The 27,046-nt window shown below is 40.8% G+C and overlaps 1 protein-coding gene across 3 annotated transcripts; it reads right to left on the minus strand.

The window, feature by feature from the left end:
• Positions 1 to 712: 712 nt before the first annotated feature.
• GPBP1 (GC-rich promoter binding protein 1) lies at positions 713 to 25,709 on the minus strand. 3 transcript variants are annotated; one of them, XM_060280285.1, is made up of 14 exons: positions 25,559 to 25,709; positions 23,402 to 24,411; positions 19,718 to 19,787; positions 14,833 to 14,866; positions 14,454 to 14,574; positions 9,186 to 9,309; positions 8,190 to 8,413; positions 5,621 to 5,687; positions 4,983 to 5,167; positions 4,456 to 4,593; positions 4,112 to 4,261; positions 3,226 to 3,413; positions 2,157 to 2,259; positions 713 to 1,189 (listed from the first exon to the last, which is right to left on the minus strand). In XM_060280285.1, exons 5-14 carry the CDS (start codon positions 14,514 to 14,516, stop codon positions 1,031 to 1,033), a joined length of 1,401 nt encoding a protein of 466 aa, XP_060136268.1. In that variant the 5' UTR covers positions 14,517 to 14,574; positions 14,833 to 14,866; positions 19,718 to 19,787; positions 23,402 to 24,411; positions 25,559 to 25,709; the 3' UTR covers positions 713 to 1,030. The 3 variants fall into 3 exon arrangements, with proteins under 3 accessions (XP_060136268.1, XP_034956529.1, XP_060136267.1); XM_035100638.2 differs by lacking the exon at positions 14,833 to 14,866; XM_060280284.1 differs by lacking the exon at positions 14,833 to 14,866 and having other exon boundaries at positions 25,547 to 25,698.
• Between the last annotated feature and the right edge of the window lie 1,337 nt (positions 25,710 to 27,046).

Here is a 27,046-nt window from a genome sequence, read left to right on the forward strand (position 1 = left end):
CTGTATGCCAGGTCCCTTGGCCAATAACGCAAGATGAGTGCCGCAACCCCAGAGTCGGTCACGACTGGACCTAATAGTCAGGGGTCCCTTTACCTTACATTAAAGGAAAAAAACCTTTCTTGTGCAGAAACACAAGCCAGAAGTTAGAATTAATTCTCTGAAGTGTGGAGGCAGCAACCCTGGATAATTAAAAGAACCACAAGGTATACACAAGTATCTTCAATGTTATCTTCCAAGATATTAAGTGAAGACATTTTATTTTGCATGTGTTAAGATGGATCCAGTCAGAGAAATAAGCTTTCTGCATCTGAGTAATTTATCAAAATAATGTTTATTTTCCCCACAAAGAATCAGCACTCATTGTGGAGGATCCAGATTCCTGGGTCTTGCAGCATCCAAATAAAGCTTTTGATTTACACCAGTCCTGTGAAGTTTAGAATTGAAGCAAGTCTTTTCATAATTACTGTAGTACAAACTGCTAGAGAATTACTGGTATGTGGAACAATTACAACAGTTCAGGAAATGGATGTCTTAGTGCACTTATGTCATATATTTTTTGTTTAGCAAACATGCTATATTGTCTATTGTCTGTGCACAAAGTGAAAACTGTAGATTCCCACTGTAGAAGAAATCAGTCTCAGTAAGCAACACACTGTGTCAAGCTGCCCTTTTCCTTAGACCTGCAGTTTTAAGACAAAAACTTTGCCAAACATTACATAATCTTTTTATTATTATTAAATGAGAAAATCTCATCTCTTACATTGTCACATTGCTCATCAGAGAAATGCTGCAGTGATGAAGAAAGTCAATGTTGGGGCAAAGTCCTCATTTCTACAACATTCATTTACAGAAATTATAGTCATGTTCAACACAGCTCATCAACACAACATTCTTAGGTTCCTTCACGAGGAGTCCAAAAGATCCTTCCTCTAAGGGGGCATGTCACTATGTAAAATTATAGTTCTCCCCTCTTTTGAACGATTCATTCTCAAACTACACAAGATGCAAGGCAGGTACCCTCTAGCAATCTTCACACATCATCATCATCTGATGTGTCACTGCTGCTTGTCTCCGTGTCTTCATTCTCAATTGTTGGTTTGAAAGTGCTGTTTTTCCAGGGACTGAATTTGAAGTCACAGATGAGGCCATTTTTTAGAATACCATTTTTCCTAAGGCCATTTTTTTGTAACTGAAATTTAAAGCACAAATCAATTTAGCTATCTGAAAATGGCAGAATGAAAAGCATTTATTTTTGTACAAGGTGTTAAGTATGTGTATTTCAGGTTTGGCATCAAAAATTAACTTCGCAAGATTCAACAATGGCATTAGTACTACGTTTTGTAGACGCTTGCATTTCCAGGGGTTTTTTGTTTGTTTTTTTTAGTAACAAACATGAAAATAAGCATGTAATTAGATTCCTGTCATCTCAAGTCAAAGTATGAGGTTAAAGAGAACCATGCACATAGATGTAAATCCCTAGTTACAATTCCATTTTCCCCTAAACTAAGCATGGTTTACATATTGTTTGCATATATACAGTAAGTTGTCTCTACTGTCACATCCCTGATTCTATAAAACTGAACTGGATAGAGGGGGGAGGCTACTTTAATATGAAGACACAAAACTTTCTGCAACCATTAGTAAGCTGACCCCCATTTCAAACCCAATTCAAATAGTTCAAACATCCCTTCAAATAGGGGTCTATGCTCTTATAGGAATTACCTAGTTTCTAGATACCCATCTTCCCCCTCCTGTATCTCTGAACCAGTAGATTTACAAAATATTTGCTCAGACTAAATATTGGAAATCCCCCCTGCAATATTCAAGGCTCAAATCCAAGGGAAGGAACAGGATGAGAAAAGTTTAAATAAGAGGTCAACCAACACTAAGAAACTTCTTGCCCTTGAAATTTAAAACACTCACCAATGTGTATATAACAAACAGGCTCTTATAGGAAAACAAGATTCCCATTGCCACCATAAATAGTTGAGCTATCGGCTCTCTTAGGCATTAAGAAGGTACTAGTTGATTTTTTTAACACTGAAATGCTTCAATATGGAGTGTAAGAAAGATGTCCATCTTTTATCCCGCTCAATAGAATATTTCACTTGAAACACAACAAACTCAAGTTATGTAGGGCTAGCTTTCGCTCTCACCTGTTCACTAATGACCTGAAATTCCCTCATTTCATCCTCAGTTAGTGGAGCACAGGTCTCATCGTTTTCGCTGTCTTCTTGCCAACCCATCTCCTTTAACAATCTTTACAAAAGAAATAAAAATGTGGACATTTATAAAAAGATCAACAACTTTCATTCTCCAGACCCAATCTTATTGCTCTGAACGGTGCAATTTAATCCAACTTCTGGCCAGCTCTCACAACCTTGCAATCTTAAGACTTTTTGGAGAAAGTGATTGAAAGAGTAAAAGGTTTGCTTCACTTCCCTGCCCATTTTTTCTTCATGCCTCTCTTCTTCCCAGTCGAGAAAGAACAGTGGCACATCAATACATCAGAAAACCCAGTGCACGACAGGGGGTCTATACATGGATGCTTATCTAATGTATTTCTAACCCATTCTTTAGGATACAACACAGGCAAATATTCAACTTAAAACAATATAAATAAAACTATGCTTCAAGAACCATACAGCTGAATGACAATAACTCCATTAAAGAAACTGAACATACTATTTAAGTGCAGTATGTGAAATACTGAATCAAAATGATCAAGTTAATTCATATTGTAAGCCAACTTAACCTTGTATACAAGGGGTGGGGAACCTTCAGTCCTCAAGTCAAATTTGGCCAGGCAAGGGGCTAAATTTTGCCCATGATACTATTTTCCCCAAACTAGAGACACTTGCCCTACACCTGTCATTATGTGACATCAGGTGTGGGGCAGTCTTAATCAGCTGTGCTGTTGTTCCCCTGAGAAACCTGATAGCTTGATTGATCCTTGCAGAAAACCAAGATGAAGTCACTGCCCATCAGCTGATGTGCGCCGAGTTCAAGCCCACTGGATCAACTGCATGACTGAGTTCCACTGGGAATTGATATCAGTCAACTGACAGGTTGTCCCGCCTGCCTGTCAAAAGTTAGCCCATGGACAGATATGGTTCTGCTCCACCAGGTCAAAACGTTTCCCTGCTGCTGATGTATACCTATCCCTCCAGCAAGCTGTATTTTTCAACAGGTTAAAACCATGTCAATAATTGGAATAATACATACCGATGCTCTGCTTCAAGTGAGCTTGAAAGGACATCCGTCTGCGGAAATGTTGAAGACCGAATGATCTGCTGAGACATCATTATAGCATTTCTATTTTCTTGAGGAATTTCATTTTCAAAGTTTCGGTTTATGTCCCTCTCTTCATGACCATTGTTGCTGTTATGTAAATTAAATTCATCATCATCATCCTGTTAAAGAAGTCACATATTTGAGTAAATTCCAAAGATTTGTCCATGATTTGCATGAATATAAAAAGACGCAACAAGCCTACATATTGCTTCCCACTGGAAGTTAAGCCCATAGAAGAGCACTGCTAGAGCTTGTCCAGCATTCCATTTTCCACAGAAGCCAACTAGATGTTTCTGAAAAACCCACAAGCAAGACATGAGTGCAATGGAACTCTGCTGCTGTTGCTCCCACCCAAGCAAGTGTCTTTCAGGGGCACACTGCCTCCACTTCTGGGGAGAGCATATAGACATTGTGACTAATGAGACTGTTATCTCTGAATTGCAAAGCACAAAGTACCTTTGTTTACTTTTGGTGTGTGGTACAGGACTGACTAAAACAGCTGAATTTTAAGCTACATAGAATAGAGCCAGTAAGTTCTGATGACCAACATATACTACACTTACTATGGAAGATATTCCTTTAAGTAGATTCCCAATATAAGACAATCCTTATCGACATTTTACATCACTCTTTATGGATCACACAGCATCATAAGTCTTAAAGAAGATGCTGGCAATCCCACCCACCACTGAACCCATTGACTACACACAATTTTGGCTTTACGCACTATCCTCAAAACGCAGCCCCCATGTAAGCTGAAAGTCATTTGTAGTAAAAAATGAAACACACATGACCGTCTGTATAAAATTTGTAGTACCTTCTCTTGCCCATCATGCTCCTCTTCCACTCGATCCCGTTTCAGTGTCTTCAAGAATTCACTCTTCTTATCAGTGCGCATTCGAGTCAATTTGGTTAAGCGAGGCTGGCCAAGTTTATCAACTGGAGATGAGGAATTTGATCGATTACACTATGGTGGAGAAACAATACTGAGATGAAGAAAAACTTCATGGCAATGTTTCATTTGCTTAGCTGCCAGTATTTCTGTTTTATTTAAATATAGTTTCAGGTTTCCATTTAATTCTCAAAAATCACAAGTTCATGAAACATAGCTTCTCAAAACTAGAAATACCCCAAATAAAAAAGTAACCAATTTTTCTGTACCTCTTTCACTGAATTCTGTGATCCAACAGCCTTAGCAGTAGATTTGAAAGCACTAAAGTTTCCAATACCATATGGAGAATCATGAGGAAATGGAGGGCCAAGTTTGTTGTCTTTTGTTTGGCTTTTCCACTGTGTTGTCTAAATAAATCAAAATGATGAATAATTTTTGACCAGGTTAATAAACGAAATTCTTTACATTATTTAATGTTTATGACAAGAACCTGAAAATGTTTCTATACCACCATCAGTCTACATGACTATATATGCAAAAAAAAAATTTAAATTGAAGAGAGGGGTTGGCTCCTTCCTTGAGAAGCTTAGAATCTAAATTTTGACAAAGAGAAAGAGAAGGCAATGAGAAACAGAGAGAGGTAACAAGAGATAAAGGAGTAAACAGGGTTACATTTATTTTGGTTTAATATGTGTCCTACATGTAATGCTTTAACAGAGAAAGTGAAAAACATTACAAAGCAAGAGAAGAGTCTGCAATCCCCTCCTCCAAGACACATTACTTATACACATCTTACCTTTGCAGGTGGAATGACAGGTTTAGGAACTAAACCTTTATAGACACTTGTACCAGTTCCATTCTTGACTGACTGTGAATGATTATTTCCTGCTACAGGGAATCCAGATATCTGTAAATCTTTCGTACTGCCTTTTTTAATAACCAGCATTCGTGGAGATCTAGATTTTGGGTTCAGAGGATATTCTGTAAAGAAACAAAAGTTTCATCTTATATTGCTTTGATATTTTTTAAATCAGGGGGAAAACACTGAAGAGGCTCAGGTGATACAGTTCTCCTTGTACTCTGTAGGTCATCATAGCAAAACAAGTGTTTATGTTTATAACCAGGTACAATGGAACTGCATCAGAAATTTTCTCTATCAATGCACAGCCATCATGGTTTCAGGAACGCTAACACATGGTGGCTATCTTTAGTGCAAGAACGTGAATATGCACATATTATAACTCCTTATGAGCAGCACAGTCATATTATTCTGATAGTTTTCAATGCTCAATAAATGCATCACAAAAATCAAACAGCATCACAAAGTTATAGCTGACTTAAAGTGCAACAATAAATATCACTTCAAAGGCACGCACTTTCTAACAAAATGACACTCAAAAAGCTTTACTGTAATTTAAAGCCCAATGCTCTTACCCCAAACACCAGCAGCTAATGATTTATTCTGGTTTGGTTCCCTCTCATATTCAGGATTCAGGGATGGCTGAAAAGAAAGGGGTAAACAAAAGACAGTTTGATTTAAGATCTGCTGGAAAATATCCAATATTTAAATTGTAACGTGCCAGATCATAAATATTACAATTTAGAGAGATGATTCAGATCTGGCAAATGATGTTTACCAATGAGGGCGCGGAATCTTATTTCAGCATCACTCAATGAAACCTGCAAAAGCAGCAAGTGGCAGCTGGAAAAGCAAAGTGATGGTTGTCACCCAGCTACATTCTTTCAAAATGTTGCCATTGCCTGGAGAGAATTGCAGAACTGGCATAGTAGCCACAGGAACATCTTTAGGACAGGTGAAGAAAGGCCCACTCCAGACAGCAATGGCATCAGTGTCACTTTTCAGGGTGTGGTAGGTGGCTATCCTTCAGTACTACCATGGCCCCCAAGTAGACAGCAGAAGCAACATAGCAGCTAGGAATGCCTGCTGCTACCAAATGCCTGGTCCTTTCTATCACTGCAGCTGCTTGGAGAGAACAGCCAAGATGAGCATGTAGGAGTCTGCTTTAGAATTTAAGCTAAGATGGCTATTGGTGAAAGCAGGGGTGGGACTTTGGAGGAGGTTAATTAAGAGCTTTCAAGAGGCCTGGCCAAGTGGCTAATAGGAATGGTGAATGCCTCTTCATGGCAAGGTGAGGTCCCATCAAGTTTGAAAGAGGCAGTAGAGAAACCTCTATTGGAAGGAGAGAAAAAGAAGCTTCCCTTCATTCTCAACCCTACTGAAGAATTGCTTGTCGCTCTCACAGCACTAAAGCTCATAGTGACTTCACAGCTCCAAGCTAACAATGACAAAGATCTACAGATGCCTCGCTAGACAAATGCCTCGCTAGACAAATGCCCTGCTAGACGAAATAGGTTTTTTATGGCCGCCGCTTCGTCTTGCGAAGCGTGGCCATAAAAAGACGAAGCGGCTGCGAGTCAACCTCTGATCGCAATCCCAAAAGGCATTTGTCTAGCGGGGAAGAGGCAAAGGAAGAGGAGCTGTCAGCGCCTGTCAGTTGATCTTCCTTTGCCTTCTTCCCGCGCTACAGCTGGTTCCCCTTTGTGTTCCCCGAGCCAAGGGGAAGCCAGGCGGCAGCTGCCAAGGCAAGCAGCTGTGTGTCAAGCGGCGGGGGGAGAAGCGGAGGAACAGATTTGTTCCTCCACTTCTCTCCCCCCCCCCACTTTGGCTCGGCGGCAGCAGGCGCTTCCTCGGCGAAGGCAAGCAGGCAGACTTGCCTTTGCTGAGGAAGCCAAAGCACAGGCAGGGTGGGGGGAAAGCACAGGATCTTTCCTCCGCTTTCCCCCCACCCCGCCCGACACATCGGGGATCATACAGGGCTTCTCAAGGCGAGCTGAGGCGAGCGGGAGAAAGCGGGGCTTTTCGCTGGCTGCCTTCCCCAAGCCAAGGGGAAGGCAGCCGGCGAAAAGTCCCCGCACCGGCACGCTTCGGCTCGGGGACTGGCGGCGGCAGCGCTTGCTCTCTTGGCTCAGGGAAGGCAGGCAGGCAAGAGAGCAAGCGCCTGCCTGCCTTCCCTGAGCCAAGAGAGCAAGCTCCGCCGTCGCCGCCAGTCCCCCAGAACCCATAGGAACGCACTGATTAAGTTTCAATGCATTCCTATGGGAAACCATGTCTCGCTAGACGAAAAATTCATTACATGAATTGACCCGTGGAACGAATTAAATTCGTCTAGCGAAGCACCACTGTACTTCAATTTGGCTCTAGGCCTGGATTTGTGAATCACCTCTGCAGAAATAAGACAGAGGTAGTGTACCCGTTGTTTCAGATGAACGTCTTGGTGGCTTTTGATACCATCAAGCTATGACATCCTTCTGGACTTGGTTGCTGAAACAGAGCTTGGTGCATGGAGTTATAGTAGCTCTGGTTTTTCTTAGGAGGAAAGTTCCAGCAGACGATGCTCAGGAGCTCCTGCTTTACACCTTAGCTGGGGGCTGGGGTGTGTCCCACCTTGGCCCACCTATTTAATATCTACATAACACCACCAATAGAGGTCACCCAAGGATTTGGGGTTCTAAGTTATCGCTATGCAATATCCAATGCTATCTTTACTTTCCATCTCATGCAGTGTTTGGGAACAGAATCCTACTGGCAGACCAGATCTTGATGTCACCTACACCACACAGGCTGGCATTTTCACAGGCTGGCAAGGCCACTCACCTGTCAATCATCTGGAACCACCCTGAAATCATAACTCAAGCCAGGCTGAAAATTAAGATACCTGCTGAAAGTAGGGCTCAGCACTGACTGCAAGCCCCTGCTTTCACCAGATTGGCTGTCCTAAGAAGTTCCCAAATGGGAACTCCCTACTGTAGCTGATCCCAGTGGGGGCTTGCTCTCAGCACCTATCAGCACTGACACCAAATTCCCATTGTCAAGTAACGGTCAGGAGTTCACTTCTACCAATGGAGGTCTTGATTAAAGCTCAATGAAAGCACATAAATGATTCACTTCTGCGAGTGAATGAATTCATTATGATTAACTTACAAAATCTTCAGCTTCAAATTGTTTGGGTTCTTCCTTGTCTTCCTTTTTCAGAGTCTCACTTTCCGGTGCATTTTTTTCATGCAACCCTTGGCTTTTTCCAGACTGAAAGCTACTGGCGCGAGCACGTGAACCTCCGCTATGATATCCCACTCTGTGGTGTGTGTTTTCAGTGCCATTTCTACCTTGTGAACGCCAGCCATTTCTCTCTTTTCTTCCCAAATGCCCTAGGATTTTAAAATGGAAAAGTTACAAGCAGTTTCCAAAACAATTTACTTTGCGGGGGGGGGGGGATGCAGCATGCTAAAAGTAGCTGAAGTTTGGTGGAACTGTAAATTAGGAACTGAAATTATTGAAATGATTGATGAAATTAAAAATTAGAATAAGATTCCATGGTTAGTCACTCAGAAAATCTAAGAGTAGCATCCAAAAAAGACAAAAGTATGGTGTGAAATAAGTGAGCTGCAGCAGAAGTATTAATTTCAAAAGAATAAACAGAAGCTATCATCCATAAAAGAATGGTAATAGGCAATCCAGCATAGGATTTTAATGTAGAAATTTTCTTTAAACTTTTAGAGAAGGGACGGTGAACATGCAAAAAAAAAATCATCGAAACCTTGAAAAAGTTTGTTTTTTCTTGGTGTAGTAATATGCAATATACAAATACTGGAAAGTAAATTTGGGGTGGTAATTTTATAAAATACAGTACATCCAAGTGTTGCTCACCCTCCTATAGCTATACAGAGGATGAAGCACAATCTGTATACAGCTATACAGAGGATGAAGCACAATCTATGGCTCTTCATCTTCATCCAAAGAGCAGTTCTGTAGTTGTGCTGCATGGAGTATTCAGTTTATCCAATACAGTCACCCATATCGATTTCAGCTTACACAGTGAACTTTTCAAGGGGTTTATGAACTAGGAGCAGCTCAACACTTAAAAAACAGTAAAAATAAAATAGGGTTACACTGTATCTGGAGAATTAAACACATACAAACCTCCATTTGAACGACCACTACTAGGATCAAATCCATCAGAAGAATTGTGTCGCCTACGGTTAACTTCATAACGATTCTCTGTCCATGAAAAGCTGTCGGAATGCTTCTCAAAATTCAGTGATGACTAAAAGTAAACACAAATATTAAGTGAGGTCTACAACAGCAACACTAAATAAATCATCTTCAGCTACTGTGTTGGCATGCAAGAGTGCAAAGGTTTGGTGTTTAAATACTTTTCAGTTTTTCTAAATCTGAAGCCACTAAAATCATTCCCAAGAGTATTTTTATTTATTGAATTTATATACCACCCTATACCCGGGGGTCTCAGGGAGGTTTTCAGAATAAAATCAAAATATAAAACCACAAAATACATAATCAAAATAAAAACAACCACCCACCCCCCAAAAAACCCACATTTTAAAAGGGCAAGAGTAAAGGGGGGGATAAAGTCGTTATAAACTTCCAGAGCAATTGACAGGGAGCACTCTGCCATTTTACCTGGGTTCTGTGGCTGCCAGGTATATCTGGTATTTGTCTGTACTTGCATCTCTGCATTTACATATATTTATCACTCTTACATATATTTTTCACTATTTTCTTCAAAAAGCCTCTAAGGCAGTATATAGATAAAGAAACTTCATTAAAATGCATTAAAATGCATTTTAAGTATATACATCTATTTAAATAAAAATAAGCAGCAAAAAAACCTAATAAGCACAACAACAAACCAGAAGAATGAAACTGCTCTACAGTAAAAACATCTCACAAAGCACAATTTTAAACCAACTATTAGAATATCTATAAGATGAGCAGCAGACTGGTTTCCTAGGTGAGCAAGTTTGAAAGCCTAGGTTCCACTATCAAAAAGGTCCTACCATATAGCCTCACCTACACAATGGTGATAAGACACAGTACTGTACAGGGTCTCCTAACTTATTACCTCACCTGGCAAGCTAGAGAATCTTTTGAAACAACTGGGTCTGAAACTATAAAGGCTTTTAAAGATAATGACAAAATTTAATTTACTCTAAAAGAAACTGTGAGCCAGGGCAAATTAAACAGTAGCAAAGTCATACTGCTATAGCACCATTCTTTGCTATCACTATACAAAGCTATACAGTGGTACCTTGGTTTACGAACTTAATCCGTTCTGGAAGTCTGTTCTTAAACCAAAGTGTTTTTAAACCACGGTGTGCTTTCCCATAGCAGCAGCAGACTCAATTTACAAATGGTACACACTCAACAGGAAGCGAAACATGTTCTTATTCCAAGGCAAAGTTCACAAACCAAAACACCTACTTCCAGGTTTGCAGCATTCTTAATCCAAGTTGTTCATAAACTAAGCTGTTCTTAAACCAAGGTACCACTTTACTGCTCAGCTAAGACTACCAACTATTTGTAACCTCCTGCATTTTCATCCTCATGTCCACCTATACAGGCATGCCCTGGAAGCCAAATGGAAGTCATTCCGGAAGTCTGTTAAACTTCCAAAGCGTTTGACTTCCAAGGCGCAGCATCCAATTTGCTGCAGGAGCTTCTTGCAGCCAATCGGAAGCTGGGGAAGCTCCACCGGACATTCGGCTTCCAAAAGAATGTTCGCAAACCGGAACACCCACTTCCAGGTTTGCAGCGCTTGGGACCCAAAACGTTCATCAACCAAGTCACTGAAAGATCTGCCACCTTGTTACTATTTCAATACAAGTTTCAAGAAATCTTGCACCTAAGTGCAAACATGCAGTCTGCAATTTCAGCACATGGTGGAGCTAGTGTTCCACCAAACATGCTGATATTGCAAAGTGAGTTGTTAAAAGTTTGGTTGATTTATGACAGGGGTTTCCAAACTAAGGCCCGGGGGCCGGATGCGGCCCAATCGCCTTCTAAATCCGGCCCGTGGATAGTCCGGGAATCAGCATGTTTTTACAAGAGTAGAATGTGTCATTTTATTTAAAATGCATCTCTGGGTTATTTGTGGGGCCTGCCTAGTGTTTTTACATGAGTAGAATGTGTCCTTTTATTTAAAATGCATCTCTGGGTTATTTGTGGGGCATATGAATTCGTTGATTTTTTTTTCAAAATATAGTCCGGCCCCCCACAAGGTCTGAGGGACAGTGGACCGGCCCCCTGCTGAAAAAGTTTGCTGACCCGATTTATGACCTTTCAAGCTATTATTGATCTTTACACTATTGCAAGGTAGAAAACAAGTTGATACCAAAGAACATGGGCAGAGAAGTATTACATCTTGCAAACAGAATCTAGGTGGCATTTTCACCTGAAGGTTTACACAGCAAGATATTTTCTGGGTTTTGTTGGGGGGTTGTTCTATACACACCACACATACTTCAAAGTGGGTAAGTTGCCACCAGAAAGTCATTTTTAGCTAAAACTATTCTACATATTATTGGTATCACAACTTATTTCCAGAGGGTCCTGAACCCTTGAGCCAACTTGAGGGTGCAGATAGAAAGCTGCAGGAGGGAGGAGAGGAAGGTAAAAATCCCATTGCATGAGTGGAGCACCACTTGTACAAAGTTGGATTCTGCCCAATGTAATGAACACCAGATTTAAAATGTACATTTACTTTTCAAACAAGTCCCACATTTCAGTAAATGTGAATAGGTTCAGGCTCCAATAACTGTCAAGAAATGAAGGCTAGGCAAAATTATTTCTCTACAAGTCATCCATGCTGCTTGATTTGTAGTTTGATTATTCTCTTTAATTTAATCAAATGATTAATCAAATGATTAATCTCATTTGATTAAATGAGAATTTAATCATTTTCAATCGCATGTAAATGGAAAGCATAAAGCAGGACAAGAACTTGGTGAGCTTTGTCTCTAAATGGATGTCAGGCCCACTGCAAAGTCCACATTAACACACATATGACTTGTTGTTTTAAACCATGATGATCTTTGGGGGGGGGGCATTTGACTAGTCAAATACACTATTTTTTCATGTATAACACGCCCCCGTGTATAACACAACTCCAATTTTTGGGACTCCAAATAAAGAAATCCCCCATATGCACTATCTGTGTATAAGATGACCCCCCAATTTTAAACTTGAAAAAATAGGGGGAAAATATAGTATAAATGGAAAAATACAGTAATTATCAAGTGTTTTTCCAGCAAAACACTATGGGTAGGATCAAGAGACCATTGAGTGGAACTCTGCTCACACATCTGTTTTTCTGACTCCTCCCTAGACCCAAATGCTGTGACTGAAGATTAATGGACCCCTGGAACAGAGTGGAATGGGACAAAGGAGTCAAGAAAGGGAAACTGGACAAATCAGGCAGATCTACTTTGTTCAAGGGGATGCACTTTTCCACTTGTGGGAAAAAAAATATCTCTGGATCCAAGCCGACGAGATAAACAGGGTTGACACTTATGCCAACTACACACACACACCACAAAACCCCAAATTAGGTAGCTGTTACTGTGAAAAAATGATATAAAAAAGAGCAATAAATTATTGGGCAGATCTGAGCATTACATGAATGGGGCTATGCCTTCCTAAAATCTGCTCCAGAGTTCCCCAACCCTCTAGAGCAGGTTTTGAGGATGTGTGGAGGGATGCAGGGGTGAAAGCGAGGAAGGTAAAGTTCACTGGACTTGCACATGGACAGGGTCGGATATGACCCTTCAAAAAACTTTTTAAAACAGTTCTTCCTCCGGAGAACTTATGGTGACAAACTAGAGATGTAAAATTTCCAGAAATTTTGAAGCTCGGGGAAAAAACCCGTTTTTTTCCGTTTTTTGGGGGGGGGGGAACGGAAATTGAAAAAAATGCTACATTAGCACTTCTTTTTTCTTTTCCAGATTGAAAGTCATTTTGTTACTTTAGAAACATAAAATATAACTATGAACAATTTTAATTGGCAGAAAATTATCACAACTAGCATATTAAAAAAATATAGTGTATCCAAACAGGAACTGAAATTTAACTTGTCATTCATCACTGTTTGCTATGCAACATGCTTACTCCACCTCCCATGTTTTGCCCATGAGACCTTATGTATTTCCTCACACTGATGTGTGTGGTCTGTTAACCACTTTAGCAACTACTATATGCTTAAATTAGTTTATTTCACTTTTTAAAGACTGTTTTACAGCATTTAATGTTTAAAATATTTTCATTTCTTTTTTTCTTTCATATCATAACACTTCTCTGATTGCCACAATAGCACATATACTTTCAGGCCCTTTTTGTTGCTCTATATTTTCTTCCAGTGCTTTGAGGCCTAGTGAAGAGGAACAGAACCAATGCATACCACACGCATGCAAAAACAAAACTGAAACCTTTTTCTTTTTTGGTGACAACAGCACCTCCTAAAGGAAGAAATGTATCTTGCTCTTGCATTGGAGAGTTCAGTTTGTAACCTAGGACTTGCTTGTCCTCACAGAAATTAGAATAATCTGATACCATACATATTTTTTACAAATAATTTATAAAATATTTGAACCCCTTATCTTAAAATATTTGAACCCCTTATCATGTTAAAATAAAACATTCCATAATCTATTTTTTATTTTTCCATTTTTTGGGAAAAAACCCAAAAAAGGCTTCAGGACAAAACGAAAAAAATGGTTTTTCCCCAATTTTTCCGGGGGTTTTCCGGGCCTTCACATCTCTATGGCAAACATACATAAGCTGAAAACTATTCATAACAATAAGCACCACAATGCAATTTGGGGAGGCAAGAAGGTAAGCACTACAGAGCGCTACATTCCTACTGCTGTAAAATAATGGCCAATTGACAATATTTTACCTGTTTAAAACGTAATTCTATTAACATGCTTGTATCATAATAATGTTTCATTTAAACTAGACTATTTTTACAAAGAGAGGCATATACCAATAGTATTTTAAACAAAAAACAAAACAAAACCAGAAAAATCTGGAAGAAGATTGGGTCAGCACCAGCTGACCACTTTTCTTGCCTGTTTGCTTGCTTCCTTATTTTAAATGCAGTTTACCGTCAAAAGGAGGTGAGCCAGGCATGCACTTTTGGTGATTATTCCCAAGTTAATTGTGGTGTTTACTATTAGGGCAGCAGAGGCAAATTACATTTGATTGCTGCAGCCAACTACCCTGAGACCTGCGGGCATAGAGCAGTATACAAATTTAATAAATAGTAATAACTATCATGGTGGCATAATCTGTTAAAAATGCAAAATTTAGTCTCCCTTTTGGAAAAGGGGGGGGGGAGAAGAGAGAAGGAGTCATATAAGTTGGTGCTGATACTCGTAATGAACCATAAAAACAGACCTTTGATGATGATGGTGGAGTAGGAAAATTAAGCCAGGCTGGAGCAAAGTCATGCTGCGCCATTTAGGTCCAGTCTCTCCAAATCAGTGAAAACAAGGCTTCAACACCTCATGGCAAATACCTATCAGAGAAGGGAAATGTAGGATATATATATTTTTAATCACATATCTTGCATTAAGACTTTAATATCCCCAAAAAAACTTAACAAGTGAAAAGTAAGAACCACAATAACATTCAAGAATCACAGCTAACACAAACACAAATTTAAAAAGCTATTCACCAAGTATACTTGGAAAAGCACTGAAATAAACTGGGAGTCAGTGAAGATTTTAACACCAGCAATGTTAATGTCTTAGAGTGCAATGCTAACCACACTTACCTGGGAAATTCCCACTGAATTCAGCAGGACTTGCCTGTAAGGAGACAAAGTTAGGATTGCTCTGTAAGTTCCGTAAGAAGCCACTGCTTCTGTGTGCCTTCCTTCTTGCTTTTCACCTCCTGGTGCTGCTGTTGCTACCACAAATTCAGAAGCAGGCTGAAACAATTTCTCCTGCCACTCTTTATAGCAATACATGGCAGCAGCACATTTCAACACAAGCCACAGAGGGGGAAAGTGGCCAGTTGCAGCACCAGCTGGCCTGTGGATCTGGATCCTGGGCCCTGAGACTGACAGATGAAGGAGCTAGCAGAGCTGGAAGACCACTGCAGCCTGTTCTGGGAATCCCTCTATGAGCTACCTATCCATCACCTCCCAATACACTGCATTTTGGATTGCTACTTGTCTATAGTCAAGCAAACTGCAGTGTGAGATTATTACATTTTTATTATATGGACATATATATTTTGAGCTTAGCCTGTCTGCTAGGTTAAAGGCAGAAAAACTGAAGAGAGGCATGCTCTCTACCACAAAAGGCATGTCACAAGTCAGTTTTGCAGCAACTCAGTGAAGAATATCTCCTCCTATCATAGGAAAATGAGGATTTTCAAATGACAGTACCAATTCCTGACTTCCACAGAATAAGTGCTATATCTATATATACATCATATCTAGCATTTTTAAGTTTTCTGAATCTTCAGATATGTATTCCAACTTCCATTTTTATGTGACCCTCAATACTGAACAAAGTTGCTCAGCCCTTTTACAGGTTACAATGATCTTAACTGCTGAGCAACAGTATGTGACAGTTCCTTTTCAGTTCAGTTCATATTCAGTGGCTGAATATCTGATAGCCATCTTCATCTTCAGCACTTCATTAATTATGGATTTCATGTATAATATGGAAGTTTTACAGCGAGTTTCTCTGGCCAACTGACAAAAAGTAAAATCTGCACTCATTTTCACTATGCCACTATCTCACACCTTGATAGATTCTGCTCTGCCAAGGCCAAGCTCATGTGGTAGTTTTAATACAAGCATAGGCTAAAATGCACCCCAGTATACAGACATTTGACAACCAGGTTGCTTCCCACCCTTCATATTCTTAAGGGCAGTCACTACATCGAGTCCCTTCTGCAAGCTTTCCATTCACAGAATTCAAGTCTGGATCTAACCTAGTATAAACAAAAAGTTTTAAATTGTTTTTTGTTGCTTTAATTTCTAGTTTGAAATAAAACAGTCCTCATCATTAGAAACTGTAAATTCTAGGGAGAGTGAGCATATCAGATTACAATCAAAGTTGACAACCCAATAGAATGTCGCCTAAGTTTAATTTTATCCCACATCAATCCATACAATCATGGGTGCAGTCATTTAAACTGCATCTCACAGCTCTAGAGTTGAAGGTCACCACTTTCTGGAAAATGCCACAGCTCTGTCATGTCATCACACCAGCTACACTACACAATTCAAAAGCAAGAGTGGATGAGGTTTTCTATTAAGTATCTATCTAATGGCATGGAGATGTTGTCAGTGGAGCACTGGGGGCCTAACATTTTGTAAGCAGCAAGCTATATTTGATGTGTTTCCAAGTCTACTGACTTCCATTAGTGTCAGACATAGAGGTTGGATCATGTTGAAAAGCACTTAAAAGCTGTTAATGACCGCATGAGTTAATTTCTATAATTATTTACTGAATTTTTATAGCCTTCAGATTGCAGGGCGGTTTACAACAATATAAAAAACAATTTATAATCAGAAGAATAGGGTGAGCCCATATTACACGTGAGAGTGAGAGAGAAATTTCAGGATATAGAGTACCCAGGTACTTATCATCCTGAAATGACTACTTTCAACAGCGTTATGTTACTAAGAATTAAGAAGAAATGCATCGTCATAAAGTCCTGGGGTTGCATAAGAAAGGAAATGCAGTTCAAAGAAATAGCAGAGAACACTAGAGCAATGGAGAGCCTGGCTTATGACCATACCATGTACACTTAATTTGCTCCAGGGTTAGAACAAGGTGAAACAGCCCTGAAAAGATATCCAAAGTAGAAAAAGAATCATGATTATTCCACTCTTCAGCCTTGTGGGCCTCATTTGGACCACACAGTAAGCCGCACCATGGCATGGTAGGATCATGCAAATGTGCAGGACCAAGGAGCTAAGCCAAGGTTGGCACCAGTATTTTGTTTGTTGACACCTCACAGGCTAAAGACTTGCACTCTCTAGCATTTGTCGTGCAGCAGTTGTCATTTGCAGTGTCTTCATCATGATTAGCAGCAGGACTCACTTATAAGCATATCATGCATATATAAAAGACTGGCCAAATTGTGCAGTTTCAAAACTGTATTTTTTTGTCAGTAAGAAACAAGAATGCACTTATAATAAAAATCATATCTCCTTGGGTGTTCTAAATCAGTGTTTCTCAACCAGTGTGCCTCCAGATGTTTTGGGACTACAACTCCCATCATCCCTAGCTAGCAAGACCAGTGGTCAGGAATTATGGGAGTTGTAGTCCCAAAACATCTGGAGGCACACTGGTTGAGAAACACTGTTCTAAATTTAGTTATAGTAGGAGTTTTACCACATTTCCTAAAAATAAAGCAATCGTAGCACTTTTAATTATCAATCCACAACTACACCATCCTAGAATGAACAACAGTCATTTCATCACTGTACTGCATCCTTACAGTGCCTAACATTTTAAAATACCATTTACAGTTCTGTGCAATGTTAGGAGCTGCATATACTGTGAAGTGCTGGATGAACAATTTATTGTGCACTCAACTCAGGCCAAAGAGAGAACCTGCAGGGATTAACTACAAATCCCCAATGGAGAACATGCTATGATTTTGGAGAACACTGAAAAGGAAAGGAAAGTTTTTAAAACTGTTTTTAAAAATGTATAGCCCACCTTTTGGCCCTAATAAGGACCGCCCCCCACAAGGCTGTATGCTAAATGAAACAATAAAACCAAATTTAAACAATAAACCAGATTAAGAGCATGAGAACCCTGCTGGATTAGACTGAAGGCCCATGTAGTCCAACATTCCACATGCCTATGAGAAGCCACCAAACTAGGAATACCACAAGCAGAACATAGATGTGATAGCATTGCCACTTATGCTCCCCAGCAATTAGTGTCTGGAGCCTATTATGATTATGCTGAATGAATACTAAAGTCTTAGAATCAAGAGGAGCAGGCTCAAATCTAAACATAATAAAAACCAAGCCATTAAAACCTGTGCTGAATAGAATTGTTTTTTTTACTGCTTGCCTTATAGTAAACAGATACAGTGGTACCTCGGTTTTTGAAAGCCTCCATAGTCCAACGTTTCGGAATTCAAATGCCGAAAACCCGAAAGTAAATGCCTCGGTTTTCAAGCACGCCTCTGAAGTTGAATAGGAAATGCAGCTTCCATTTTAATTTTTTTGTTTAAAGGCTTCCATTTTGAGGCTTTCACTTTCAGTTTTTGTTTTTTGAATGTTTCGGAACTTGAACAGACTGCCGGAACTGATTACATTCAAAAACCGAGGTACCACTGTATAAGGCCAATCTCACCTTTCTTAAGTGGAAATTCCACAACTAGAATGCTTTGTGCCATGCTTCCACCAACTTTTCTTCTTTACGAAGGTGGTGGTACCTAAAACAAAGCCTCAGAAGACTATTTTCTACAAGCCTTTCAAACCCTGGCCCCAAGTCATTTACAGTGGTACCTCGGTTTAAGTACACAATTGGTTCCGGAAGTCTGTACTTAACCTGAAGCGAACTTTCCCACTGAAAGTAATGGAAAGTGGATTAATCCGTTCCAGACGGGTCCACGGAGTACTTAAACTGAAAGTACTCAAACCGAAGCGTACTTAAACCGAGGTATGACTGTACTGCTTTATAGGTCAACATTAGCTCATTGATTTGGGCTCAGAAACAAATTGGAAACTATATAACTAAAGCAACATGGCCTACAAAATGCACACCAGAAAACAATTGTTTTTACATACATTGGGATTCTAATACTCTAAAAGCAACCACGTGAACTCACTGAGTGCAATGGGGCTTACTTCCAGGGAAGTGAGCACAATAACTCAGGCTAAGACAGATAACTAGTGAACTTGCACGGCATTGTTTCTACATAATACAAAAGTTTCAGTTGCATAATCAGAAACCATCATTCTATGACTTCTATAAGGATTTGTCATCATTGTAAGATGCGGCACACATTCTGAGGCACACTTTTTAATGCTTCTGTGGAAGGAAAATTACAGAAAATCCTGTTCAGGACCAAGATACAATCTATGTAGCTGGTTCTACTTCAAGCTGCAATTAAAATTAAAGACCTACTGTATGTAGTAAGAAACAGCATACATTATATACATACAGTACTATATAATTCAAATTCTTACTTTTGATGCCTGAATTAAGTCTGAAATTCTTGCTAATCATTTTAGCATGCACAGGTATGAAGATATCCTTCACTTCTGTACAGAAATTGTGTAAAAACTCTATTGATGTCAAAATATTAGACCTCTAGCCAAAGACCCACAGGATCGTCAGGGGATTTCTACAAGCACTTTTAGGAAAGGTGGGAAATGTCTGCACTGAGCTCTCAACCGAGCATGCTGTACAAGGAAAGGGGAGATTCACTGTCATATCAGCAGACACAAAGAAAAAGCTAACTAAATAGAATTTTCAAAGATAAGTAGTCCTAGCAAAATATCAACAGAGATCAAAAGAATTGATTATTCACTGAAGAATCTTCACTCCAAGGCTTCACTTTAATCTCTGATTTAAGGTTTTAAATTGTCAAAAAAATGGGGGGGGAATTAACATATGTAAATATGCTGGAGTTTAAGGTGATTTGAATAGTGCCAAATATCAGTAACTTACTTTGTAACTAGGTTGTTTTGTCCATCTTATATATTTTTTGAGGCAGCACTGGATTCTGTTGAAAATAAACCTGCAGGAAATGTAAAATGTTATAATTAAACACAACTATATTCTCATTGCCCTAATGAAGCTATCCAAGTTTTACTTTTAATAAGGTACAGAGCAAGATAAACTTAGAAGTAGTTAATCTACTCTGTTGACTCAAGTATTCTGCTGGAGAAGAAACTAAATGGAGGATCTAAACAGCCAACTAAAACAGAATATTCTGTAGTCAAGCTAAAGCTTAAGAGAGCAATGCTATTTGGTATAGACTAGAGAAACCTTTTGTCCATCCTATAATGCAGGCACGTCCAACAGGTAGATCGTGATCTACCGGTAGATCACTGCTAGATCACTGGTACCCCAAAAAAGCTCACTCAAAATTTTCCTCCTCCCTAAAAATAATCTGAACAACTATGACCTGAAGCCCTAAACAAAAATGGGCCTTCCTCCCTCCTAAAAGAAGCTCAACAAGTTTGACCTAAACCCAAAAAAGGGCTTCCCTTCCTTTAAAAAAAACTCAACAGCTTTGACCTGAACCCCAAAAAGGGGTTAGATCACTCCCAGTTTTTAACTCTGTGAGTAGATCACAGTCTCTTGGGAGTTGGCCACCCCTGCTATAATGTATAGTGACACCAAGCCCTTGGTCCAGTGCAGACCAGCCACCACTATTACTGCATAAGCACTAAGGGACCCAACATCATCAAAAGGGGTTTCACATCTTTAGCACAGCCATACTGCATAAATGCACTAGCAAAAATCACAAGCCTGTGGGATTGCTGTAGACCCTAGCAGGTGTTTGAAGTATTTTGAAATTTATAATTTCAGCATGCCTGGACAATATCATGAATTGCAGTATGCTCTTGAATGCCTTTGCTTTCTGCACCCCTCAACAATTATTGGGGAAGTTGTCTTAACTCTTATACCATTTCAGTATTCCAGCATCTTCATTTTTAAAAAAATAAACAACTAACAGTGCAAGCCTGTGTCTACTCAGAAGCAAGTTCTACTGAATTCCATGGTACTTAGTTCCAGTAAGTGGGGCTAGGATTACAGCCTAACATAGCAGGGGTCCAATTTATCCCAATTGAAATGAGCAGGAAAATGAAACTACCAAATGTGTGTTCAGTAACAAGCCACTGCAAAGTACAGTACAGTCACACCTTAAACACATTTAACTTGTGTTGATTTCAACCATACACCACGTAAGTGCAAGTGAAATCCAAGCAAGGAAGAGAGATTAAAAGTTCTTCTTCACGCTGGGTCCACTTGGATTACCCACCACAAAAAGTTTTTAAGCACTCCGCTTTGCTTGCTAAGCAAGCCCTGCTCAGTGTGCTGGCTCTGGGAGTACTAGGAATTCTTTCTCTCTCTTCTCCATCCTCCCCATCTGCTATCCATTTGGGCTTGGGTATATGCAGAACCACTGGAACCAAACCTCCGCATAAGATGCAACCCTACTGTACTACAAAGGCTCATTTGACCCTGGGGTAAATATTATTCAACATGGTGGCTCTCAAACACTGGAGTACAACTGCTACCAGTCTAAGACCACATGGCTAATTATCTGGAATAGTGGGGCAATTTTGGCTAACCCTGTTCAAGGGGGATTAATTATTCTTCAAGTTGGGCTTTATCTTAGCATAAAGAACTATTTAACTATACAACTAGATAAAGAACTATGCAACTTTACTATAAGCCCAGTATTTCAGCTAGGTATTTTTTGGTTTATGTTTTATTTTCTCTTCTGTTATGAGCCCAGTATTTCTTCTGTGCATATTAAGTTTCTGTTTTGCTTTCTCTTCTGTTTTCTCCACTCTAACTTCCAAAGAGGATTGCTTCTAATTCATGAGTTGTATCCTTTCCAGAGTCACTTGTCACTGGCTTGTCAACAAAATTAACAAATGTTCAGCTATACATCACCAGAAAACAGCAGATGCTTGGCATAAACAACTCACTGTATGTACTTTTTCTGGAGATGAAATATAACAACAAATAATCAAAAAAAAAGTTGATGTTGGGCCAGTTTGAATGTTAGCAGTAAATCATGGTCTAAAACAAACCACATCTCGCCACAAAGTAGTGTGCTAGCACACATGGATCAAGTGTGCCTGCCCTTCTCTTCTTGTGCATACCAGAAGGAAGCAAACCAAGCTTGGCATTTCCAAAACAAACTAGAAGCTATAAGCAAAGAATGAACCACAAGTGCTGTAGTTTATGGCTTACTATTAACCAGGCCAACAAGGGGGCCAATGCACAATTTCAGAATCATATACAGTGGGACTTCGGTTGTCTAACGTAATCCGTTCCGGAAGACCATTCGACTTCCAAAACATTCAACACCCGAGGCAAAATCCATTGAAAAAGTGGGGAAACATGCCTCAGAAGGCATTTGACTTCTGAGGCATGTTCGAAAACAGAAGCATTCAGTTCCAGGTTGTTGGCGTTCGAAAGCCAAATCGTTCGACTTCCGGAGCATTCGACAACCAAAGTTCCACTGTATATATTGGCAGCTAGGGCTTTAAAGATGCTTTCTGTAAAATATCAAAACAAATTATATACAAGGTTAATGGGCACTTAAGAGGCAAAAGGAGAAAAGCATCACAGATCTGCAGCACTGGGGGACAGGATATGCCAGTATCCTCTTGTAAAGAAAAAGTAATGATATCAGGTGAAGATCTGAGCAGGATCAGGGTTCCATTTTAATAATCTAAAATTGTTCCAAGTGGCTATGGACTAGCATATTATTATTTATTTAATTTCTATACCGCCCTTCATGCAAAGATCACAGGGCAGTTTACAACATATAAATTTTACCATAATAACATACATACAATAGTATTACATACATACCATAGTAACAAATAAAAACAATAATCCCACTCGAATACACAAAGTTTAAAAGGCCATAGATTGGGTAGTTAAATAAAGGCCTGTCTAATTAAACAAAGGCCTGGGAGAAAAGGAATGTTTTTGCCTGGTGCCTTAAGATGAAGGCACCAGGCGAGTCTCCCTGGGAAGAGCATTCCACGTTCACAGAAGTGTTTCTATACCAACACTACTATATCTACTACATACACATAAAAGACTAAACAGAATGAGAATTCTATCTAGACAGCTCACGATCAATTATATATTTAGTGGCCAATTACAATCCTCTCTTGTCAAGCTTTAATGCAGCTATGCCGGATTCAGCTAACCAGTTTTCTGGTTCAGACCTTACATGAAACTAAGATATTAGTACAAAATCAAGGAGGGGGGGTAGAGAAAGCAGAGAGAAATAAGGCTTAATCCTGGTCCAATAAACTATCATAGCACTATCAAGATGCCTGGCACTGATCTAATGATCCCTTCTGCACATGGTTCAAATCCTAAATAGGATGCAAGTCCATTTAAGTTCAATCAGATTCATTTTCAAGTAGTCATGAATCAGCTGAAACTGCAAATTTAAGCATTAAGTATAAACTTTTTTAGAATTCAAGTAAGTTCCGATATAGTTAAATGGAGTTTCATATGTTAAAATACCTCTCATACTTTTGATAAAGAAAAATATTAAAACAAGCAAAACAAAAAAGGAACACCTTCAACAGTTTACCTCACCTACAATTAATATTTGTAACAATTGTAGTTTCAGGCAATACTTACAAAATCCAAGAGAACTGCACAGATTGGCATTAACTCTCCGTGATTTGCGTTTTCCAGTTTGCTTCCCTTGCAGTAATGATCCGAGTTCCTTAAAGATACTACATCCGTAGCTATGCGATACAAGGGCTGATTATTGGAAATCAGCTACCCATTCTTCACATTTAAGGACTCCAAAAAGTTATTTTCAAAAAAGTCAGACAAGTCTGGTTTTAACAGGCTGCCTTATCTTCTGACACTTCTTGACTTTCCTATTCCGCATATATCTTACTATCATAAACATCAGTTCCAAAAGAAATACACCTTTTATGACATAAAGAATAGAACTGAGAAGTCAAAGTCTGCATTCAAAATGAAGTTCATTTCTAAGAGTCGATTCAGACATCCGCACACAGCAGCTATCTGGATATTCCCATATTGCTTCTTCAGAACACTACAAAAAAAACCCACTAAAAATGAAAAATAAAGCTCTTTGTCTCTTCATTTAGGAAACAGACATCATTGTAAAAAGTAATTCCAAATTGCCTAAAAAATGAAAGCAATATTTGCCGTAAATTCTACATCAATATTAGAGAAATTGGGAACTACATTTAATATAATCTTCTAGACTTAGTTGACAAAACAAGTCAATCTCTGTTTTGACTGAAATGTTTGAACTAGAAAGCAAAAACAGTTCTTGAAAGTAGCATGCAGAATTTAAGAAGTTTATACAATTATCCATTCCATATGGGGAAAAATTAGTCCAAGATGATATCCTGAATTTAAGGAGAAGCAGGAGAAGTATCTCAAAAGTTCATAAACCGGGTTCTGTGGGCTTCAGAAGTGTTTGAAGTGGAAAAGCAACTGGACAGGTTATAATCCCAATTCCCTTTTAGTCAACGTTTTCCCTTTCAATCGAAGCAGACTCTGCAGGTCAGCATCCAGCTACCTTTTTTTCACAAGCTGAGGCAACAGGTTGCAAAATATCCAAGCTCATGTTCAGAATCCAGATCACCTAGAAGTGGGGTAGGAGGCTGGGAAAAAGAGACAAGACATACTGCAATTAATGATCCTTTCTCGAGACATCTCGGAAATCTGCAACATTATGAATCTGCTCTCTTAAGAATAATGAACACCATGTACTTGTGAACAAGGAAGCCTTAAAATAAGGACATGCAACGAAATCCACGCAGATTGCGCTGGAAGCATATGCTAGAAGCAGCGAAAAGGGGAGGGGAGACGGTCCTACTCCAGGGTGAAACGGCGGTTGGCGTAATAGTACTATTATGGGAGGCAGGCGCGAAGAAAACCGGAAGAATTAAAAACTCCTACCAAGCACGTCCCTTGGCCCAATTTCGTACCAAAAAAGAAAAGTAAGAATAAAGATAAAGGTACAACGAACCAACCGAACAAAAGGAAGATCGGTGAAACGGGAGGACTTGCAGCTGCAACCCCTAGACAGAGTTAGTCGGGAGAAGTCCCCACTCCGCGCTGCGGGGCTTACTTCCGAGTAAACACGCGATAGGACACACACACCCCAGAGATGGCAATCTCGGATCCGGGACCCGAGGAAAGTAGGAGGGGCGCGAGGAGGAAAGGCGTCCGCGGCTCTCTGAGCGTCTAACCTACGGGAGTGCGCACGCGTTTCCTGCCCAGGTTTCGCTCTCTCTCCTCCTCCTCCCCTCCCATTTCATGGCCAGGTAAAGTCGGGGACGAGTCCTCCCGCTGGAGGTTGTCATATTTACACCCTCGCTCCTTCGCAATGCGCCCGCAGGGGGTTCGAAGCTGCTGCCTCCAACTGCCGCCCCTCGACCAAGCCGGGGCCCAACGGAGCTGGTGTCCCGTTTATTTCCCCCCCCCCCGGCTTGGAAGAGGAAGGGAGACGGAGAAAGGCCACATGCCCAGGGCTCGATGCAGGCCGGGGGCGGGGGGAAGAGACCGAACTACGGGAGCCGCGCTCCGGCCGAGGATCCTTCGCAGCCTCGGAGCCTCAGAGCCCAGCTTCTCCTGCCTCTTCTTCCCCCGGGGACGGGCCCGCTCGCCTGCCTGGCTCCGGAACCCCACGCTCCGCACACGCAAACATTGTTTCCTCCGCCACCTCTTCCCTCAGACCGACCGACCGTCCGGCGAGGGGGTGGCATGGAGGAGGAGGCGGCGGCGCCGGCGTACCGTGGCTCTAACCTGCCAGCCAAGTCCCGGCCAAGCGCAGCAGCTCCAGCGGGGTCCCGGATTTGAAAGCTCCTTTTTGCCGCCGCTTCTCCCCCGCCGCGCGCACAACTCCTCGCTCCAGTCAGTCAGTCAGCCCCAAAATGGCGCCGCTCCGAGCCGCAGCAGCGATGCCCTGCGCCCAAGCCTCGCGAGAGTTCGCCGCCAACAGCCGCCGCGGCCGCCACGAGCAGCAGACGAGGCTGGGTTTGTTGGGGGCGGGAGGGAGAGCGCGAGCGCCCGACGTTCTACGACACTGTGTACATGTGCGAGGGAGGGAGGGAGAAGATTCTGGCTTGTGCGAAGCGGAGAACTCCAAAGACAGACACATACGGCAGAACGCGCGCGGAGGTTTTAAGGGCCCCCCGAAAGGAGAGGTTTCGTGGAACCCCCGCTCCACGCCTCGCGTTTCTCCTATTCTGCCCCCTCCCAACACCTTTGCTTGCGCGGCGCTGCTTCGGCTGAAGGCGCACCAGCCCGCAAGCAGCCCCCTTCGTGTGACGTCACTCGGAACAATCCCGAACGTTCGGAGAGCGGCGAAAGGGGGAATCCCCTCAGCGAGCGCGCTGCTTTTTCAAGTTGGAGGGAGGAGGGAATCCCCGGCTGCCGGCTTCTGCAGCGTGGCGGGCGAGAGGAAGCCAGCGGCGGCTAAAGTGGATGTCGTTTCCCACCCTCCGCGACATCAGCTGTATATTGCATGAGACAAAACGCGCCCGTCCCGTCCCCCGCCGTTTTATTTGGGGATTATTATTATTATTGCCATAACTGGTGTCTTTGTTTTGTTGTTTTTTTTAAAAAAATCTGTTTAATCTGCTGGCTGCTAGTTTATTATACTGCATTTTGTATTTCGGTGGATTTGTTTTTGTAAGCCGCCTTGAAATACTATTTGCAATTTTTTTAAAAAATAGACTGATGGCGGGGCTTCGCCAGCCTCCCTTCCCACAGCTTTCATTGCCTGGCTCTGACAGAAGGAGCGTTGTGACTCATTATTCTGCGTCATTTTATGCTGAAAACATTTGTTTGTTTTTAAAACACCATACCCTGCCATTGATTAAATAGTAATGAGGCAGCTTTATTACAGAACACTGAAACATATTAGCCATCGTTTTTAAAACAAAAACAAACCGCAGAACAGCAAATCCAATCCTACAAAGACAGCAGTTCAGGGTTACCCACCCACAGGCGCACCAAAACACAGATCATGGTTTGCACGATTCACTTTTTCCATATGTGCTTTTGTGCACAATTATCCAGGCATGAGCACTTTCAATTCAATCTCAGTGTTTCCCATGCACACTAGAAAAAAAATCTCAAAATTGTTTGCAAAAAGAAAGATGTAGGTACTGCTTCACTACTGGTTTGCTTCACTGAGTTCCCTTTACCTCAAGACATTAGGGCAGTTGTTCCCAATTAGCTAAGTACTGCAGACCCCATTTTTCAAAAGCCAAGCAATGGACCCCTCTA

The sequence above is a fragment of the Zootoca vivipara genome, chromosome 11, assembly GCF_963506605.1.
Source record: "Zootoca vivipara chromosome 11, rZooViv1.1, whole genome shotgun sequence".
NCBI classification, from domain to species: Eukaryota; Metazoa; Chordata; class Lepidosauria; order Squamata; family Lacertidae; genus Zootoca; species Zootoca vivipara.